Here is a 22,841-nt window from a genome sequence, read left to right as displayed (position 1 = left end):
CTCTACTTTAAGAGGAATCTAGTGTTAAATCCAGGTAATCACTTGGTCTCACAACAACAAACAACAAAGCAAAATCACAACTTAAACATTCTTTTCAAGTGACTAAGATGATGAAACTATAGGACTGTACACACCAGCCTCTCTTACCCATGACTGAACTCACAACATCATCCTCATGTGTTATTACATTCACAGAGATCAGAGATCAACACACGGAACCAGACAACAAAGTAAGATGTTAAAGTTGAAACAGGACAACATACTGCAACACACACACACACACGCACACACACACACACACACGCACACACACACACACGCACACACACACACACACACACACACACACACACACACACACACACACACACAACAATACAATGGAATGAAACACAGAAAAAAACACCATTGCATTTTAATATAGTAAGAGCTATATATGAAAAATGAAGTTTTACATTTTATATTATACCTTTTAGCTCATTTTATAAACTAGTTATGTGTCATGTTCTGTTTAATGTGCTGCCCTCTACTGGCAGATGTTGATGTTCTGTGGGGGGGTTGGCTGATGTACAAATTGAGAGACGGGTGGCTAGATAAAGAAAAAGCAGAGAGTGGTGTCGGTTTATTTGCTGAATTTTCAAGGTCACCCTCGTTTTACTCTGTTCCCAATATTATACAATATTATACAAGATCAATCGAGACTTGTGTTCCCGTGTTTTATTTGGGAGAGGAGTTATCTGGCTGTAGACTCTGACAAGGTGTTGAGACAGGACAGCACAGTGATATACTGGATATTATTATTTAGACATAATAATAATAATAATAAAAATGTTGACCCTTTCCTGTGTGATATACATATGTCTATATAATTTATAGATAGAGTGCTGTAAAACGTACTTGTGTTTGTGTCCACAGGCAGGAGATGAGGTTTGCTACAGCTCGATACACTTCTCAAAGGATGGACAGAAACACCCCAAAAAGAAGAGAGTTCAGAACTCTGATTTCAGTACTTACGCTGAGGTCAGAATTGCAGAGTAGACTTCTGAAACTCCAGGAAGTTGAGGATGTTCATTCATTTATCATTAATTTACTTAGTTTGAATTTCATGGCTTAATTTTGCTTCCAGCAGTGTTATATTTGAGATAATAGTAATTGTTTCTTGAATATTAATTGTCATCATTCTTTACTTTCACTTTAAGACCTTTTGTACTACTTTCTAAATGTCTTTCTAGTTCAACAAGACATATTCCATCTTTAATCACTTTAATTTACATCATTTTAATGAGTTTTTGAATGACCCAGCACAGGGTTTGAAGTGAGGATCAGTGTTTGGGTTACATTTACATTTACGGCATTTAGCAGACGCTCTTATCCAGAGCGACTTACAAAGTGCTTTGCTTCTGATCACAGAATACATCCTAGGTAATAGTACGGATAGGCTAGAATTCAAGATACTATTGAGTCAGACTACTACTAAACTACAGGAGTCAATATCATTACCTAGTGTTTTGCAAGGGTTGTTTTGTTAACATGTTTGTTGTTGAGGAAAATAATACAGTTGTGCTTTTTGTCACTGACACCTTAATAAAAGACTCCAACATTCACTCATGTTAATTCACTGTTTCTGATCACAGGCCTCCTGGAGAACCAGTAACACAGCAGTGGTGGTGTTTATAAACTCCAGTAACACAGCAGTGATGGTGTTTATAAACTCCAGTAACACAGCAGTGATAATGAAGTATATAAACTCCAGTCACCACAGCAGTGATGGTGTTTATAAACTCCAGTAACATAGCAGTGGTGGTGTTTATAAACTCCAGTAACACAGCAGTGATGGTGTTTATAAACTCCAGTCATCGCAGCAGTGATGGTGTTTATAAACTCCAGTAACACAGCAGTGGTGGTGTTTATAAACTCCAGTAACACAGCAGTGATGGCGTTTATAAACTCCAGTCATCACAGCAGTGATGGTGTTTATAAACTCCAGTAACACAGCAGTGGTGGTGTTTATAAACTCCAGTAACACAGCAGTGATGGCGTTTATAAACTCCAGTAACACAGCAGTGGTGGCGTTTATAAACTCCAGTAACACAGCAGTGATAGCGTTTATAAACTCCAGTAACACAGCAGTGATGGTGTTTATAAACTCCAGTCATCACAGCAGTGATGGTGTTTATAAACTCCAGTAACACAGCAGTGATGACGTTTATAAACTCCAGTAACACAGCAGTGATGGCGTTTATAAACTCCAGTAACACAGCAGTGGTGGTGTTTATAAACTCCAGTAACACAGCAGTGGTGGTGTTTATAAACTCCAGTAACACAGAAGTGATGGTGTTTATGTGCCTTGGATGTGATACCCACACCTTTGTTAAAAAAGGTGCTGCAGACTGTGGGCCCTAGCATTTTAGCCATTGTAAACAGCTCCCTTATTAGTGTTGTTGTCCCGGATGTTTTTAAACATGCAATTAAAGATTCTTTAACAGCCTCTATTAAAGAAGCCTAGTTTGGATCCTACTTCCTTCAACAGCTATAGACCCATTTCCAAACTCCCTTATCTATCTAAGGTCTTGGAGAAGATTGTTTTTCTGCAGCTTTCTTCATTCTTAGCGGAGAATAATATTGTGGATAAATTCCAATCTGGTTTCAGAGCTCACCACAGCACAGAGTCTGCCTTAGTTAAAGTAACAAACAACATTTTATTAACTGTAGATTCTGGGAAGTGCGCTGTCTTAATTTTATTAGATCTCAGCTCTGCATTTGATACGGTCGATCATGCTATCTTTCTGGAACGGCTAAAGTGTGAGGTAGGCATTAGGGGAACCGTATTGGAGTGGTTTACCTCGTATCTTTCAAAAAGATCCTTCTCTGTGACACTTGGTAATTTTTCGTCTTCTCTGGCAGAACTTACTTGTGGAGTTCCACAGGGCTCTGTCCTGGGTCCAGTATTATTTTCTCTGTATATGTTTCTTCTTCAGACCATCTTCTGCAAGCACTGAGTCTCGTGGGGGGGGGGGGGTAGGGTAGGGTGGGTGACGCACTACCCTACCAGATGTACATTTACAAAGGGGCTCTGCATCTCTGGTTTGCTTCATCGTCTCAGTAGCATTTGTGAGAGCATCCACTTGAGCACTGAGCTCTTCAACTGAATTTTTGGCTGATGTTCTGGTATTTCCCGCCGTGTTATCCTTTATAGTACGCTGGAGCTGGGCACTGCGAGCTATGGTCGCCCTCTGGTGCGAAGAGTGTCCCAATCTACGCTGCCGCTCGTCTATCATCACTCTGATTATGTGCCTCAGCAACATCTCGTCAACAGAGGCTTCAGTTCACTCCTTACATCACTGTATTTGGGGGCTATTCCCTTTTGTCTTGCCAAAATTTGACTTTTCTGTGTTCATTAAATGATCAATATTTCTGCAGTAAAGCAAATTTATTTTTGTAAATTAAATCTCATTTGGGAGGGTTTCAGCTTTCATATGAGTCATTTCTAAAACCAATCGATGAATTTAAAGTCAGGTTATAAGCTTTTGTTTCCCCAACATGAATAAGCGACAGAACTTATGTCAGGGACTAGAAGTCCCAGAGAAGGGTCACTCAACACTTATACCTTTGGAACCCAGAGACAGGTCGAATGATTGAAGGATTTTAGCTAACATCCTATAATCAGCTCTGAACAGGCGTTTTGTTCTGTAAATAAGGCCATTATTGGCGCACCACAGGAGGGGCATGCTTAACTCCCAACTAACTGTTGTTTTTCATTGAGTTTAGCCATTTAGTTTCTAGTTAGTTCTATTCAGTTTATTGTATTTGATAATATAAAGGTTATATATATTGTAGGCCTATTTAGTTTAGTTTAATCTGAGGAAGTGTTATAGCCTGCATTTGTGTCATGCTTGCCCAGCCTGAACGTTACACACCTGTGGCCATGGAAGTAACTGGACCTGATTATGATCCTTTGGATGGGGGAAGTGAATACTTTTTGCAATATAGTGTAGTTGCATAGTGTGATGCTTAATCTAAAGTGTTAACTTACTTTATGTTATCAAGATTAAAGGCAAGTAGCTAGCTTGTGTATGTAATGTGGAGTGTGTTAATGTATCAAGGGGGCGGGTGTGACGCAGATGCAGGTTTTTGAATAATTTATTAACTAAAGAAGGCAACGGACTAAACAGAGGAGAGTAAACAGGTATTGGGGAATATAGGCCAAAGAGAACATGCAACCAACTACACGGAGACAATAGACAATAACTAACATAAACAAACCATAACTATCAATCAATCAATCAAATTTTATTTATATAGCGCTTTTTACAACAGTTGTTGTCACAAAGCAGCTTTACAAGTGCCGAGTCCTAGCCCCCAGTGAGCAAGCCAAAGGCGAAGGACACACATGATAAACAGAAACACTAATCTAAACACAATCTAACCAGGACTCACAATTTAAACAGGACTGAAAGACTGAACGAACATAAAGTCTAACTACACTCAGGGCATTAAACACACAAACCTGGAAATACAAAACTAACGACAGACAGGGAAGACAACACATACATCAAAACTGAGAAAACTGAACTCATTAACTAGGATAGAGAGTAATATACGAGGGGCATACACACGACGGGAAAGGTGGGGGTGAAGAGCAGGGTAGAAAACCTTACAAACACAATGACCAGCAACAAGGGATAAAACAGAGGGGATTAAATACACTGAAACAGGAGAGAGAAACGAGACGCAGGTGAAAACAATGAGGACAGGGGCGTGACAGACAAAAGGGAAACCAAGAAAATGAGAAAACAAGGTGGGGCTAGGGCAGATGACACGGGACTGGGGAGGAGGGCGGAGTTGGACGTAACAGTTAAGATGAAGTGTGGCAAAATGGAAAACTGTTCTGTAGTCAGATGAGTCACGATTTGAAGTTCTTTATGGAACACTGGGACGCCATGTCATCCGGACCAGAGAGGACAAGGATAACCCAAGTTGTTACCAACGCTTCGTTCAGAAGCCTGCATCACTGATGGTATGGGGTTTCATGAGTGCTTGTGGCATGGGCAGCTTACATGTCTGGAAAGGCACCATTAATGCAGAGAACTATGTTCAGGTTCTAGAACAACATCTGCTCCCATCTAGACGTCATCTCTTTCAGGGAAGACCCTGCATTTTTCAACAAGATAATGCCAGACCACATTCTGCAGCAATCACATCATGGCTACGTAGGAGAAGAATCCAGGTACTGAAATGGCCAGCCTGCAGTCCAGATCTTTCACCTATAGAGAACATTTGGTGCATCATAAAGAGGAAGGTGCGACAAAGAAGGCCTAAGACGACTGAACAGTTAGAGGCCTGTATTAGACATGAATGGGAGAGTATTCTTATTTCTAAACTTGAGAAACTGGTCTCCTCTGTACCCAGACATCTGTTGAGTGTTGTAAGAAGAAGGAGGGATGCCACACAGTGGTAAAAATGGCCTTGTCCCAACTTTTTTGGGATTTGTTGACGCCATAAAATTTTGAAACAACATATTTTTCCCTTAAAATGAAACATTCTCTCAATTTAAACTTTTGATCTGTGATTTGTGTTCTATTCTGAATAAAATATTAGATGTTGGCACCTCCACATCATTGCATTCAGTTTTTATTCACAATTAGTTTAGTGTCCCAACTTTTTTTGGAATCTGGCTTGTAATTAACTAGCTAGTGCGTCACTGAGAGGGTTAAGGCAGGATGTTGACACAAACGTGATGCCTTTATTTTACAAAGCTAGCGATAGGATTTATGCTAAACGAATAAGAACCAACACTTGCTCACTGGGGGCTAGGACTCAGCACTTGTAAAGCTGCTTTGTGACAACAACTGTTGTAAAAAGCGCTATATAAATAAAATTTGATTGATTGATTGACTTTAACAGGGTACCCGCGGGTCCTTAAAAAGTCTTAAAATGTCTTAAACTTAGTTTTCCATATTCAAGGCCTAAAAATGTCTTAAAATGTCTGGAATTTTATGAGGGGAGGCATTAAATTATTATAAGTGTGTGTTGTTCAGTTGTTCTGGCGCAATGTGAACTTTGCCGAATCTAGCGCTAGGACCATGCAGAAAATAACCGCTCCAGGGTCCTAGTGCTAGATTCCTAGCGTTGGAGTATATGGCCTCAACAACGTCAACAATTTTCGTTCGCCAAACCCCCCCCCCCCCCCCCCCCGTCAACAATTCTCGTTCGCCAAGACACCCCCCCCCCCCCCCCCGTCAACGATGTGGAACACACCTGCATCCCCAGTAACAGTATTATTTTTTCTTGTTAGAGGTATTAAAAAGGTCTTAAAAGTCATTGAATTTGAGATTTAAAAATGTGCAGATACCCTGCTTTAATCAGACATAATCCAGACATCAACAGACATCTCTTGGTCCTTTAGGGTTGGGACCTCCCCGCTGTTAACATCACCCTCTCTATGGACTCTACCTCTCAGATAAGAACGGAGCCTCGGAGGAGGGCACAGGGGAGCTCCATCCAGGGTGCTGAGGCTGGTTCTCCTCCTCCTCTGAGGGGGTGAATACAGCCATGATGCAGAAACCCCCCATGACCAGGGACAGAGACTTCACGGAGGACTCGGGTGATCTCCCCTGGTCAGTGAGGGAGGACATGACCTGTTGCCCTTTTGCCTCCGTTGGGCTAAACAGTTCTGCAGTACAACCAAACTGTACAGACCCTTCAGTCAGCTGGATACACAGATGCACCAAGAAGGGAGGGAGTAACATGAACTTATTAGTGTAATAAATGCATAAATAACAATAATGTAAATGAATAAATGTATTAAAGTGTGTGTGCACACGGAGAGTGGTGAACTAACCTTAACTAAAGTTAACTAGTGGCTTGCTCACTGGGGGCTAAGACTCGGCACTTGTAAAGCTGCTTTGTGACAACAACTGTTGTAAAAAGCGCTATATAAATAAAATTGGATTGATTGAACTAAACGTATTAAAGTGTGTGTGTACAATGACAGTAATGAACTAATCTTAACTAAATGCATTAAATGTCAGGGCTGACTCTTGTGCGGTTCCTCCGGCTCTTTACTCTTTCCTCTTGATCTCTTTACTTATTCAAGTACTTACCTTCTGTGCCACTTCCTGGTCTCCCTCAAGTTTTCCTCCCTCTGTTATTTTCCTGTCCAGCTCTGCTTTTGTTTGGGAAGGGTTTTTGTTCATGAGACTGAGAAACTCAGACCGACACTGGCTAGTCAAGGCCAGCTGCTAGGGAGGCATGAACAGACACTCCACCAGATCACAGAGCAGCTGCAGAATGTGGCAGTGGCTGTGCAGGCGATTGGGCAGGCGTCTCCTTCGCCCCATTAGTCGTCCAGTACTCCACCCGTAGCACCACCTGCTGCTGCTGTTCGCCTTGGGCCTGTTCTCCCATCCCCCGCTCGCTACTCTGGGGATCTCGACGAGTGCAGGTGTTTCTTGTTATTGTGTTCCTTAGTTTTTGAACAGCAACCCTCACGTTTCCCCACCGAATGAGCTAAAATTGCGTACGTCCTGACATGGCTCTCAGGGAAAGCTTTAACCTGGGCAACACCGGTCTAGGAAAAGCAAGCTGAAACATGCTCTACATATGAGCAATTTGCAACTGCCATGTGGAGTGCCTTCTACCATCTTGCGTCCGGGGGAGTAGTAGGTCCTCGCTTGTTGCGACTGAGTCAGGGCAAACAATCGGTGGCTGAGTACTCCATTTATTTCCGCTCTCTGGCGGCAGAAAGCGGGTGGGTGTTGGAAGCACTCATGGTGGTCTATCTAGAGGGGCTCTCTGATGAGTTGAAAGATTAATTAGCCCTCCGTGATCCGCTAGAGGATCTTGAAGCTCTGATTAGTCTCACAGTGCAGCTTGATAATTGCCGCCGGGACTGCAAGTGCGCCTGCTGGTCCCAACCCCCACGGGTGAGACTACTCACAACACCAAACCCTGAGAACCTAGTGATGACCACACTCCACAGCCTATGCAGTTGAGTCATGCTAGACTGTCAAGGCAGGAGAGACAGGCATGCCTGCAAGAAGGCAGATGCCTCTATTGTGGGAAAGGGGGACACCAGCGTTCTGGCTGTCCTGAACTACAAGGAAAAGAGGCAAAAGAGTCCCAAAAAAGAGTCCCTACAAGGAAAAGAGGCCCAAAAGAGTTGGGGGTCAATATGTAAAGAGACATGCCTCAAAACCGACCCGATCACTCTGACTGGAAAATCCCAAAAACCTATTGACCTGTCTCAGGTACCCACTGAATACCATGACCTTCGGGACGTGTTCAGCAAGCAAAGCCAGTTTTCTCCCTCCTCACAGGACCTACGATATTTCTTTTGACCTGATGCCTGGGTCTAGTCCTCCTAGGGGGTGCCTCTTTTCTCTGGCTGCTCCAGAACAAAAAGCACACAGCAAAATCAGCAGAGTTAAATAGTTGGTGTTGATGAAATATTTGAGAGTAGAGAGTCAATCTGACTATTGCCCGAGCTAATCCATCTCTGAACAGAGTCTCATCTCTGTGGTTTTGCTCCCAACTCCCAAAAAACAGTGTCAAAATAAAGTGTTAAACAAGCTCTCCTTTAAAATAACTCTGACCCATATAGACACTTTAAAAGTGTTGAAATTAACTCCCATAGAGTTATTTTGTGTCTTTCGTATTTGCTGTGCACATTAGAGCTCCTCCAAAGGAGATTCTGGTGGCCTGGTATGGACCAAGAGGTAGGACAGTTTGTTTCAGCTTGTGGGGTGTGTACTAGGAGCAAAGTGTCACGGGCCAAACCTACTTCGTTATGGGTCTGCCTCCCTCACGCGGTAACACTCATATTGGTAATAGTCGACCGGTTCTCCAAAACTGCTAGGTTCCTGGTCTTACCCAAGCTTCCCTCTGCCCAGGAAACAGCATCATTTTTTCTCCGCCACATCATCCGGTACCACGGGTTTCCCTTAGACGTTGTGTCCAATAGGGGGCCTCAGTTCTCGAGCCGGTTCTGGGGTGCCTTTCTGGGCCTTTTGGGTGCCAAGGCCAGCCTCTCCTCTGGGTTTCACCCTCAGAGTAATGGCCAGACAAAATGCACTAACCAGGTTCTGGAGCAGACTTTCAGGTGTCTGGCATCTACCAACCCATCCACCTGGTCGGAGCACATCCTCTGGGCAGAGTATGCTCACAACACTCTGTGGCACTCGGCCCTGGGGATGTGACCTTTAGAGTTCTTGTATGGTTACGCTCCGCCCGAGCTTTGTTTCGGTGGTGTCGGTTGGCCTGGTGGAGGCCAACGGGGACAAGCACCGCCTCCCGACCATATCCTTTAGTCCCGGTCAAAGCGCTTGGCTGTCTGCCAAGGACCTGCTCGTCCATGGTGGTACTAAGAAGTTGGCCTCTTGGTAACTGGGTCTCTTCAGGATTGACCGGCACATTAACCCAGTGTCTTCCCGGCTTCCCCTATCGCTCAGAGTCCACTCGGTCTTCCACGTGTCGCACCTCCAGCCTGTTCTGTGCATTCTGCCCTGCTGGCTCCCCATATGATTGATGGTGCCCCGGCATATACTGTCCACCGTCTACTGGACATTCGCCGGGTCCGGGGCATGACCAGTATCTAGTGGACTGGGAGGAGTACAGTCCCGAGGAGAGGGTCTTGGGTTTCGGCCTGTCGCATTCTGTGTTCTGACCTGATACGCGACTTCCGTGGGGTCTCGGGCTTAGAGAGGGGGCTCTGTCAGGGCTGACTTCAGTGCTCTGGCCACTGCTAGGAGGAGCCCACGGGTTGGTTCCAGGCAGAGTCCCCGCAATCAGCAGTGATCTGCTGCAGCTGTTTTCTTCTCTACTTTAGGGAAAGAGCTGTAGCAGGTCATTGCTGAATCTTTTGGTCCCCATGCTATGCGATCTGTCAGTTTTCTCTTCCCGTTGGTCACATGATACGTTGATGGTTATTCATGTACCTTCTGTGCCGCTTCCTGGCCTCCCTCAAGTTTTCCTCCTGCTCTTCTTTTCCTGTCCAGCTCTGCTTTTGTTTGGGAAGGGTTTTTTTTTATCTTTGTGGCATTTGCCAGCCAACCAGTTTCTTACCCTGGCGGCTTTTCTTTCTGATTTTGCATTTGAGTTTATTTTGTGCTTTGAGTATTCTGGGAATTTTTGTGTTTTGATGTTTTCTTTCTTTTTTAGTGTCTGCCTGCCTCTCTCGCTGTTCTACGGCTTTAGTTGTCTGCATTTTAGTTCAGGCCGGCACTTGGGTCCACGCTTCTCTCTTTGAACCATGCGGTGGCATTTATTGAACCCCACTGCGTTACATTAAAGTGTGTGCAGGGTTCCCACACCTTGCTTAACATCAAATTCAAGGACCTTTCAATGACTTTCCAGGACCAACTTCCTCAAATTCAAGGACTGCACCTGGCACCATTTACCTATGTTACCCCTGAATATGTTGTCAAAAAACGATGTTAATTCAATGCAAATTCAAAAGACCGAATGCCATTTCAAGCCATGCATCCTGAAATGTTCTGTGCATGACATTAAGCGCTGATTAAATGAAAACTTAATTCACACTCAACATGACTGGCAATTTAGCAGTGTACCTGTCAGAAGGTGACATTCACGTAAAGCGGCTACACATACGTTAACTACATACAGGAAACACTAGCTTTCGGTGCTGAACAAACAAACAAATTTCTCTACAGGAGAATGACCAAACTTTTGCAAAGTAAAAGTCAGCATAGGCCCTGTAGAATCAATATAATTTTAAATGAACTTGTGCTGGCAAAATAATGACACGTTGACAGTAGACAAATAATAATAACAATAATACACATATGCATATACACATACAGCACATACATAAAACAGAGGAGCAAAGCCATATAATGAGGTTAGAACTTTAGTGTCACGTATGACCGTGCCCCCCTCCGTTAGCTGTCACTCCAAACTCCCTCGTGTCTGTGTTTCGTACCTGTTTACCCCGCCCCGCTCGTTCGTCTCTGTGATTACCTTGTTTGTTACCATGCCCCGTGTTATTACCGTCACCTGCCCCTCGTTAGATTCCTTGTATTTAAGCCCCTGAGTCTCCCTTGTCCTTTGTCTGGTATTTTGTGTGATTCTTTGATTATCGTGCGCTGTTAGTTCGTGTACCTGACCCCGTTCTTTCGTGTTTTGTATTTTCGCCCGTTTATTCCTTGTGCTCTGTGTCTCCCTCCCTGGTTGTGTCTCCTCGTGTTCAGTATGCCGGTGTTTGCATGTTACTCGGACTGCCCTCCTGTTATTGACCCTGCCTGGCTTAGTGACGACGATTATGGAATGCCCTGCAATAAATCTCGCTCTTCTCAGCGATTGTGTCCGTCTTCTCGCTCCGTGGCGCATGCCACGTTACAGAATACCAGACCTTTCAAGGACACAGCGAGAGAGCGAGACTCTGGTAAGTTCAATCGCTGTAATAAGATGTTGGCTGGTTTAATTCGGTGCGACTCTCCGGTATTACAGCGTGAACGAACCAGAGACAGGAATTCCCCTTGCGCTGTGGGTACAGGGGAGTCTCGTCGCTGTAAAAACAAAGCGAAATCACTTTCGGTTTCTAGCTTTAGCGACGAGCTCCCTGATAAGCGCTACGTGTCTGCCCGACTCGACACACGCTACAGGGAGGAGCAGCCTGTAGCGCGAGATTCGGGCAGACGGAATGAATGTGCAGACGAGCGTTGGCTTGGCTCTCGGTTGGCTTTCAAAAGCCATTGTGAGCTCCCGATACCTCCGACGAGGCGGAGTCACAATGAAAGCCACCGAGAAGCAGTTGTGTCTGTATGTTCTTCCAGGAGCAGACCAGACCGGGGAAGGAAGACCACGCCCCCGGTTCAGAGCCCCGCTGCCACAACGCATCACAAGGTCGTCGCTTTCCCTGAGAACCTCCCTCCACTGATCCCGGAAGCCGCTCCCCGAAGGCCCCCCAAGAATTTTTTGGGGGGACGCAGTAGCCACTCGCCCCAGGAGTGGCCGGCTCGGAACCCGGAGGACGTCAGCGCGGCGGACACGCCCCCCGATGACGTCAGCGCGGCGGACACGCCCCCCGATGACGTCAGCGCGGCGGACACGCCCCCCGATGACGTCAGCGCGGCGGACATGCCCCCCGATGACGTCAGCCCGGTGGTTCCGCCCCCCGAGAACGTCAGCCCGGTGGTTCCGCCCCCCGAGGACGTCAGCCCGGTGGTTCCGCCCCCCGAGGACGTCAGCCCGGTGGGGTCGTCCACGCCTGTGCCTGTCCCCGCGACCCGGAGGAGGTTGTCCACGCCGGCCGCTGTTCCCGCTGCCCGCCTGCCGGCTCCTGTCCCCGCTGCCCGCCTGCCGGCTCCTGTCCCCGCTGCCCGCCTGCCGGCTCCTGTCCCCGCTGCCCGCCAGCAGACCCCGCCTGTCCCCGCTGCACGCCAGCGGACCCCGCCTGTCCCCGCTGCACGCCAGCGGACCCCGCCTGTCCCCGCTGCAAGCCAGCGGACCCCGCCTGTCCCCGCTGCACGCCAGCGGACCCCGCCTGTCCCCGCTGCACGCCAGCGGACCCCGCCTGTTGCCCTTGGGACTGTGCTGCCCCCTGTTGGGCATGGACTTTGTGTTCCCCCTGCTCCGCCATGTGCCTCCTATGTTCCATTACCCGTGTTCCCCTTGCTCCCTGGTCCCATCCCTGGTTTTGTTTTGGTCCCTGTCCCCGTGGTTGTGTCTGTTCGTGTCCATGTTCCTGTTCCTGTGTCTGTTTCCTGTGGTGTCATCTCTGTCCCTGTCCCCATGTCTGTTCCCCAAGTTGTCACCCACCTTGTGCCAGTGCCTGTCTCCGTTGTTCATGGTGTCTTTGCCTCTGTGTTTGCCTCCGCCCTGTCCCCTGGCCCCGCTCCTGTGTCTGTTCCCGGTCCTGTCTTGTCTGGCCCTGCCCCTATTCCTCGCCCTGGCCCTGTCGGGTCTCATTGTGTCCCCTGTCCTGCCCAGTCCCTACCCGGCTCCTGGCCAGTCTCTGCTCCCCTGTCTCCAGTCCCTGCCATGCCCCTGGTCCCTGGTCCTGTGTCCCGTGGTCCCCTGCCCTGTCTGTCCTTGCATGCCCCGGAGTGGCACGCCTTGAGGGGGAGTACTGTCACGTATGACCGTGCCCCCCTCCGTTAGCTGTCACTCCAAACTCCCTCGTGTCTGTGTTTCGTACCTGTTTACCCCGCCCCGCTCGTTCGTCTCTGTGATTACCTTGTTTGTTACCATGCCCCGTGTTATTACCGTCACCTGCCCCTCGTTAGATTCCTTGTATTTAAGCCCCTGAGTCTCCCTTGTCCTTTGTCTGGTATTTTGTGTGATTCTTTGATTATCGTGCGCTGTTAGTTCGTGTACCTGACCCCGTTCTTTCGTGTTTTGTATTTTCGCCCGTTTATTCCTTGTGCTCTGTGTCTCCCTCCCTGGTTGTGTCTCCTCGTGTTCAGTATGCCGGTGTTTGCATGTTACTCGGACTGCCCTCCTGTTATTGACCCTGCCTGGCTTAGTGACGACGATTATGGAATGCCCTGCAATAAATCTCGCTCTTCTCAGCGATTGTGTCCGTCTTCTCGCTCCGTGGCGCATGCCACGTTACATTTAGATTTATAGAGAAATCTGGTGTGAGATGATTTTAGCATTTTCCAAGTTTTTTAATATACTTAATGATTCTTAATTAATTTATTCATAAAGAGAAAAGAAGGCTTTTAATTACTCCACTTACTGTAGTTGATGTGGTATTTTGCTAAAAGTACGACTACATTTATGGCATCAGAGAAATCTGAACTTAAGTTTTCTGAATAAAGTAAAATGATATCAAAAGAAAGAATGTTAAGTTTGAGATTAATCGAGTTTTTAGTGTCCATGCAAAAACTTTGTGAATGTTGACATGAAAAAACAAATGCTCCAGGAATTCATCTTCTGACTTACAAAAGGTACATGAATCCACATAAAGTTTAAATCTTCTTTCAAGAAACATGGCTACAGGATATATCTTATTTATTATTTTGAAATTACTTTAGAAGATATAGGCCATTTGACAAGCCATTGTGGTTTTATAATTTGTATAAGGATGTTTCTTGAATGAATCTCTATTACATCTTTTGTCTCATACCATCAGTGATAATCTTATTACACTTGAAGTCAACTAAGTTAGTTAATCACTTTTAACATTCAACTCTTAATATAAAATGACATTTTTGATTAATTGAATTAATGCTAAAGGAATCTTTCATATCGGATCATATTTTTCAACAAAGGATGAGAAGAAATTTAAAACATGACATCTTTTTCATAGCAATCTTTTGTAAATATTGACTTCCTACCAACTGTGCCCTATTATTCCTTGACTGCGGTCTTCATCCATGTGAAATTTCAAACCCCCTAAAATATACCTTCAAGGACCTTCAAGGACGGCTGTCTTTTATGCCTGTTTTCAAAAACTTTCCAGGGCCTTGAACTTATTTTTTCAGATTCACAAACTTTCAAGGATTTCAAGGACCCGTGGGAACCCTGTGTGTGTGCACACTGACAGTGATGAACTAATCATAACTAAATGTATTAAAGTGTGTGTGCACACTGACAGTGGTGTGAAACTCCCCCACCCTGAGAGTTTGTGAACAACAGAGTTCCTGCAAATTAACACAGGAAACCAACACTGAGACCCTGCAGCTCAGACCAGTAACAGAGCACAGCACCCTGTCCTCTATCACTGACCTCAGATCTGTTTTTGATTAAATAGACTTACTTTTCAGGCATGGGTAGAGTGGTAAAACTGACCCAGGATCTGGTTTAAACATTAGATAGTACTAGTGAGTAAACAGCTTGAAGATGTTTGTCGCTGTTCCAGAATACTGAGCAGGACTCTTATTCTGTAAGCCCAGGTCAAAGGTCAAAGGTAGTGCAGGTGTGTTTGTGTGTAAACTGGGGAATGTGGTGTAAAATTTTGTCCTAAATCTGTGGTGTGTCAAAGGTCATGCTTCATGCTTCATGAAGATCTTTGTAACGTTGCCTTCAGCAGTGAACACACCAACACTCCTGAACACTCATACAGGAGTGCAGGCGCATACAGAAAAAGACTGAATTGTCCTTTAAAAAAGAACAGAAGACATGATCCACTGGACCAGATGAATCACTTTAATCTTGCATCTAAATCTATAACCACCATCTATGGAAAAAAATTGGCCAACCAGAAATCATCTTTAGTTTGCAAGTTTCTTATTGGTTACTTTGTCTAAACAACAAACTCTGCCACAAGGCTGTGAAACACTATGATCGAAAATAGAAACGTTCCACTGACGTGGACCAATCAGATGTCCGAGCAGACATCCGTGCCCAAGACCCTCCTCACCATCGGTCACCAGCAGCAGTGTCTGAGATGGGGAGTTCACGACTCACTCTCGTTACCGTCATGTGTAAGTAAATGTTTATATACGTCAAATGTCTCCTACCAGGACGTGTTGACTTTACAAACAGGATATACATGACAGACTTTAATACACTTAGTAGTTGATGTAACACACTTAATAGTTGGTGTAACACAGTATTTGATGTAATACACTTAGTAGTTGATGTAATACACTTAGTAGTTGATGTAACACTTAGTAGTTGATGTAACACACTTAGTATTTGATGTAATACACTTAGTAGTTGATGTAATACACTTAGTAGTTGATGGGCTCCGTATGTAACGCACGAGTTCTTCTTGTAAAGTCACGTCAGATATGTGCACCTCTCTGTGCTCGTACCCATGTCAGATGTTCTCCTGCAGGTGTGGTGTTCTTCAGTCAGAAGAGGATCTCTGGAGTAGAAGTGGAGAGGAGAGGAAGACGAGGAGAATGCATCGTCATCTACAGCGACTGTGTTTTGGGTGACCGCATGAGTATTGTCTGGTATAGGAAGAGTTCACAAGAGCATCAGTCTGCTGTTAAATTACGGACTGATGGCACAATACGTTACTCTGCTGTGTGGGATAAACACCGTAGCACTTGGGATCTGCTGATTCAGAACATCACTGAATCGGACCTGGGCCTGTACTACTGTGCTGTGAATATTTCAGGCGGGAAGCTTGATTATGGACACAGAACCACTCGACTGTCTCTCATGGGTAAGCCGGCTCATTTATTCTGACCTGCTAAATATTTTGGTTTTGTAACTTTCTGATTTTGAATCGTTGTGGTTGTGTGTTATCTTGAAAGTGTGGTAAACATAAATTAAATAAGCACATGAATGTAGAGTGATCAGTATTATAAATGAAATAAGCACATGAATGTAGAGTGATCAGTATTAATGCTGCATTCTGCACCGCAACAGTCTAGGTTCACCCTTCACCCATTCATGTAGTTTCACTTCCTCTTTGATTTCAGACCCTAGTTTTGACACCCCCCACCCCACCTACACCTCCACCCCTCCTGTACCAGAGTGTGGTGTCTGCTGGACGCTGCTGATCACTGTGTGTCCTGTGTGTGTTCTCCTCTCCTCCACCTGTGTCTACTGTCTCTGTCACAAGAGACATACAGGTACTCAATCAGTGTTCATTATAAGTTGTAATGTTCAAAAATCTTAATTCAGTATTGACATACAGAACTGTGATGTCCACCTGTTGAATGTTATTTAATACTGATAATTACTGTCCCCTTCATTGCTTCACTAAAGAGGCAGGTATGTCTAACACAAGGACCTCTGTTCTTAAGGTCCTTAACACACTTTAGTGATGGTGGTGGTTCTATGTGGTTTGTTTCCTCAGGTTCCAAGAAGAGAAATGAAAATATATTTCAGGTATGTTCCCATTGCACATTACACTGACTTTAATAGTCTTAAAACTCTATGCTAGCCTATATACTGATGAATCTCTCTCTCTCTCTCTCTCTCTATCAGGTGGGCTGTGTTGAGGAGCATCAGTGTGAGTGGAGTGTTAATGGGGAGATCTGTTACCACACTGAAATCTCCTACACACCTCTGAGATCTACACTCAAATCAGACTAAACATGCAAATGTACCCCCCATAAACACACACACACACACACACACACACACTCGCACGCACGCACAGACACACACACACACACACACACACGCAGACACACATACACACACGCAGACACACACACACACGCACGCATGCACGCATGCACGCACACATACGCACACACGCAGACACACACACACACACACACACACACACACACACACACACACACACACACACACACACACACACTCACTCTGTCACATACTTGTGTGTGTGTTTTATTTGGGTAGTTAGATCTCCCTGACATCACTGTAATCTCACAGATTGTCCATTTCAATAAAGACTCTTATGTCCTACAAACCAAGAAGAGTTTTTTATATCTACTTCCAATCATGACTGTACTACCCAGCTGTAGTACACTTACTGTAGTGCACTTACTGTAGTACATTTACTGTAGTACACTTACTGTAGTACATTTACTGTAGTACTGTAATACACTTTGTGAACTCTGCTATGGCATACAGGAAGTGGAAGATATTTGTGTTTGCTTGTGAGTGTGTGTCTGTGGTGTGTCTGTGGTGTGTGTGTGTGTGTCTGGTGTGTCTGTGGTGTGTGTGTGTGTCTGGTGTGTGTGTGTGTCTGTGGTGTGTGTGTGTGTGTTAATTTGAAAAAAAATCTACTCTGATCTCCAAACCAGAGTAAAGGTTTAATCTCTGCTGCACTGCACAAAACTTGCATACGTGCAAGTGGCTAAAGGAATAGGAAGCCCCTCCCCCCATAGCTCAGAAACAGGAAGCCCCACCCCCATAGCAAGGACAAGGAAGCCCCGCCCCCAATAGCTCAGGAACAGGAAGCCCCGCCCCCAATAGCTCAGGCCACTCTGTCTACCTTTACATTGTGTCCAACAATACAAACTCCCCTTTTAGTCAGTGTAGTTAAACTGACCTGGGATCAGCTTACAAAGCACTGTTACATGACATTTTACACAATCTCAATTGGTCAAAGATATTTATAAGTGAGATCCCTCCAATCAAATGCATTCACACTAAATGTAATTTATGCTTCAGTGGTGCTGTTTGATTGGATAAAACTGGGTGTGGGCGTGGCCTACTGGACAGCAGCTCCTCTGATTCGCTCCTATCTCCTAAACTTAAAACCCTTGCATCAGTTAAAAGAAACGTACACGCCACCAGCCAATGAAAACACGTTGATCAATCAAAGCGTCACCCATGATGACTGCTGACCAACAGCGAGATATTTTCCACTGATCACTGTCACCTCAGCCACAAAACTGAACCCCATCACACAACAAAAATGTTCCATTGACGTGGACCAATCAACTCTCAGAACTGACATCCGCCTAAAAGCCCCCGGCCGCCATTAGCCAGTCAGCACCAGCGTCTGAGATGGAGACATCGAGAGTTGCCCTCATCACCCTCATGTGTAAGTCACCTTTACATCTTGTTACATTGAACACAATTACGAGGCCATTTATTCTGAAGGCCTGGATGAAACACTTCAACTGCAGTGATCTCATTCAGTCTCCACTCATAGGGCATGTTCAGAATCTCATATGAGTTACTCAGTGTTGTAAGTGTGGAAGTGGCCATGACACCTTGTAGTGTAAAAGAGTTTGTGGTGCAGGTTTGGCATACTTTAAGAAAAGTATGTACAATTTCAACAACACTTTTTTTAGTTAAACATTTATTTCAACTTCAACTTTGTTTATTTATAAAGCACTTTAAATCAATGCTATTGGCCAAAGTGCTGTACACAACTAAAAACAAGATATAAAAACAAGAAGCAAACAAGTCATGTGTATACACATACAACACAAAGACACACACACACAGGACAGTTATTAAAACAATAAAACAAATAAGAGCCAACATCTCAGACTGAGTTAAAAGCCACAGAGAATAAATATGTTTTAAGAGAGGATTTAAAAGCAGAAAGTGATTCGGCCTGCCTGATGTACAGGGGAAGATCGTTCCACAGTTTTGGGGCTGCGACTGAAAAGGCACGATCACCTCTCAGCTTCCTCTTTGTTTTTGGGACAGCCAATAGTGACAGAGCGGCTGACCTGAGTGAGCGTGAGGGGGCGTATGGGTGGAGCAGGTCAGACAAATAAGGAGGGGCGAGGCCATGAAGACATTTAAAACAAAATAGCAAAAAATTTTTAATCGATCCTAAAATGAACTGGGAGCCAGTGAAGTGAGGCTAAAATCGGCGTAATATGGTCGCATTTTTTGACGCCAACTAAAAGACGAGCAGCAGCATTTTGGACCAACTGTAGTCGGGTAAGTAAAGTCTGGTCCACTCCCACATAAAGTGCATTGCAGTAATCTAAGTGAGCTGTGATAAAAGCATGGATTAAAATCTCAAAGTGATGCACAGAAAGAAATGGCTTCACTTTGGCCAATTGTCTTAAATGATAAAAGCTCAACTTGACAACTGATTTAATCTGTGCATCAAGTTTAAGATCAGTGTCCAATTTTACACCCAGGTCAGTTGCCGTCAGTGTGAGATGTTGACTTAAAGGACCCAGATCAACGTTAATTTTGGAGGTGTTACTAGGCCCAAACAACACGACCTCAGTCTTATTATCATTTAGGTGCAAAAAATTTGCGGACAGCCATACACTTTAAAAGATGGTTTGCAGAATATGCATTTTCCTGCTTCAGAGACACATATATTTGACAGTCATCAGCATAAAAGCAGCATAATAAACATTTATTTAAGTGCATTATGCATAAAAATTGATCACAGTGACATTTTCCTCATCTTGGAAGCAATTCTGAATACAGGTCTTCTCTCTATGTTGGTAGTGGTCTGATCCATGACCTTTATGTAATGAGGCCACTGGCTGAATGCAGACCACAAAATTTTTTATATTCATAGAGAAAAACCAAGAGCCTTATGTTATGTGAGTGGGGCGGAGAGTGATTGCTGGAGAGTGATTGGCAGAGACTGATTAGTGAAGAGTGATTGGCAGAGAGTAATTGGTGGAGAGTGATTGGTGAAGAGTGATTGGTGGAGAGTGATTGGTGAAGAGTGATTGGAGGAGAGTGATTGTTGAAGAGTGATTGGTGGACAGTGATTGGTAAAGAGTGATTAATTCATTTTCAAGGCAGTAGTAGATTAGGTAAATGGCATCACTCAGTTGTGACAATGACTAGACTGGAAAGCAATGTCTCAGTGAGCCCTCATGCCTGTGGTCACCTCTAAACCCCTCCCTTTAGTTATGCTGCTATAGATTAGCCTGCCGGAGCCACATGCTGATCACTGGCACATGAGTTATGTATAAATGATGGTTTAAATTGATAGTTTGTTTTGTCTATCTTTTTGCATGCTTCTACCCAAGACGATTGCATACAAGCACCTACAAGCACCTGGGAGATGGTCTGGCTTGTCGGTGGATGTACTGATGCCAGGGTTGGATGTGCCTTTTCTGAAAGAGGACGTGCTGATGCTAGCTCCTACCTGAGGCTCACCATCTGCACCAAAGGGACTGTGAATACTTGGCTGGGGAACAAGAACCCTAACTATAACTGTAGAACCACCCGGCGCACCACGGACTTGTGCTAACGGGCCACCCAATGGAGGATGGGTTCCCTTTTGAGTCTTGATCCTCCCAAGGTTTCTTCCTAATCCCCACCCCATAGAGAGTTTTTCCTCACCACTGTCACATTTGGCTTGCTCATTAGAGATCTGGACCCATACAATTGTAAAGCTGCTTTGTGACATGTGTTGTGAAAATTGCTATATAAATAAATCTGACTTTGACTTTGTTTCAGATCACAAGACAGTCGCCATTCATCTGCAAGTTCTGTCTTCACTCATCAAGCCCAAATGTCAAATCTGCTTCAGGAACCTGAAAAACATTTATCCTGAAGCTATGATCTCTGACTTACAGCTGTTTCTTCATACAAATTTGTCATCAGCCATTGATGCAGTGGATTTTTACAATAAAACACTGGGCTACATTTTGGATTCTCATGCTCCAGTTAAAACCAGAACAGTGACCTTCTCTTGGTCCTCCCCCTGGTTCAATGACATGGGGGACATTTATGGGTAATAAAGGAAGCCAGACATGCCCTTGAGTGGTGTTACAAGGCCTCTGGCCTCACTGTTCATAAGCTTACTTACCGGGAACACCAAAGAGTCTACTCAAAGTCCCTTAGAGAAGCACGGTCACATTTTTATGGGAGCATCATTAAAAACAATACAGGCAACTCTAAGCAGTTGTTCTCAACCATAAATCTCCCTAAACTGCAAATCCCCTCATTCACCGAAACCACAGAAGAGCACTGCAACAATCTCATAGACATTTTTTAATAGAAAATTGAAACAATCCGTTCTGGTCTCTCTAACCCCTCCCCTCTTCATATACAGGAGACCTACTCACAGTTGGAGGTCTCACAGCCCCTAAACTGTTTCCCAGAGGTCAAACAGTTTGAAAGTTGAAGGCATTATCAGAAGGATGAAACCCTCCACCTGTGCCCTGGAACCCTCCCAACAGCCCTTGTGAAAGCAAATATCTCCACCAAGTCCTCTGATCACCACTGTAATAAATCTTTCTCTTCAGGCTGGGTATGTTCCATCTCCTCTAAAGACTGTCATAATCAGATCACTCCTCAAAAAACCTACACTCCGCCCTGAGGTGTTTGCAAATTATAGGCCTATCTCCAACCTTCCTTTCCTCTCCAAAGTCCTAGAAAAGGTTGTAGTAGGCTATCTTCAAGACCATCTCAAATATAAAAACCTTTTTGTAAAGTTTAAATCTGGCTTCCGTTCTGCTCACAGCACAGAAACGGCTCTGGTAAGGGTCACAAATGATCTTCTAATGGCAGCTGACATTGGCTCACCTTCACTCATCCTGGATTTGTCTGCTGCATTTGATACTGTTGACCACCGCATTCCTCCTCCACCACCTCCATACCACAGTTGATCTTACAGACACTGCCCTAAACTGGTGCCAGACCTACCTTGCTCACAGATCAGAATATATTTCAATAAAAAATACAAGATCAAAGGTACATACTGTGACCTGCAGAGTCCCCCAGGGTTCAGTTCTTGGCCCCATCCTTTTCATTCTGTACATGCTCCCCCTTGGCCAAGTCATTAGTCGCTATGGCATTTCATTTCACTGCTATGCTGATGACATATAATTATACCTAAAATGGATGCCTTCTCATCATCAACTATGCCTCCTTCAGGACTCTCTGCCTGCCTGGAGGAGATAGTGGATGAAGCAATATGTTCTCCAGCTGAACAGTGCCAAGACCAAAGCAATCCTGATTGGCACCTCACATCAGTCAAAGTCAACATCCATAACCAGTTTCACATTCTCTGGTCAGAGCATCCAACTCACCTCTTCAGTCACTAACCTTGGTGTCCTTCTTGATCCACAACTCACCTTTGAAAGCCATATCAATCACCTCTGCAAGGTCTCCTTCCATCACCTCAGAAATATTGCTAAACTTCGCCCGTATTTTACCATGTGGCACTTTGAGGTTTGTTTTCAAATGTAAAGTGCATTACAAATAAAATTTATTATTATTATTATTAAATGGGATCATGACATGTGTAACGTAGCATAAGCTGCGGAGCGAGGGGATGGACACAAACGCTGAGGAGAGCGAGATTTATTCAAGGAAATTCCATGGACAGAGTCGAGATAGCAGGCAGGGGTCACAACGGGCAGGCAATCCGGACATGAAATACGCACAGACATGACTCAACAAAACCAGTAGGACTCACGGACAAGGCAGGAACACACAAAAGTCACGGGGAGAACAACGAGGCTTGTGGCAGGAATACAAGGAACATGAAACAGCGAACAGCAAGCACAAACCAACAGCATGAACAAAACAATCGATAACTAGACGTGGGA

At 44.8% G+C, this 22,841-nt stretch overlaps 1 protein-coding gene and 1 long non-coding RNA gene across 2 annotated transcripts; both read left to right on the top strand.

The window, feature by feature from the left end:
* The first annotated feature begins 15,324 nt into the window (after positions 1-15,324).
* On the top strand, positions 15,325-16,974 carry LOC143527288 (uncharacterized). The gene is made up of 5 exons (XM_077022412.1): positions 15,325-15,389; positions 15,746-16,081; positions 16,341-16,493; positions 16,721-16,752; positions 16,852-16,974. The coding sequence occupies exons 1-5, from the start codon at positions 15,353-15,355 to the stop codon at positions 16,957-16,959; spliced, it is 666 nt and encodes a 221-aa protein (XP_076878527.1). The 5' UTR covers positions 15,325-15,352; the 3' UTR covers positions 16,960-16,974.
* A 1,341-nt stretch (positions 16,975-18,315) lies between these two features.
* LOC143527283 (uncharacterized) lies at positions 18,316-22,225 on the top strand. Its single transcript, XR_013134071.1, has 3 exons — positions 18,316-18,388; positions 20,310-20,584; positions 20,743-22,225. It is a non-coding gene; the product is annotated as an uncharacterized LOC143527283 (long non-coding RNA).
* The last annotated feature ends 616 nt before the right edge of the window (positions 22,226-22,841 follow it).

This window comes from Brachyhypopomus gauderio, chromosome 1, assembly GCF_052324685.1.
Source record: "Brachyhypopomus gauderio isolate BG-103 chromosome 1, BGAUD_0.2, whole genome shotgun sequence".
Taxonomy (NCBI): domain Eukaryota; kingdom Metazoa; phylum Chordata; class Actinopteri; order Gymnotiformes; family Hypopomidae; genus Brachyhypopomus; species Brachyhypopomus gauderio.
This window is presented reverse-complemented; position numbering and strand designations above follow the sequence as displayed.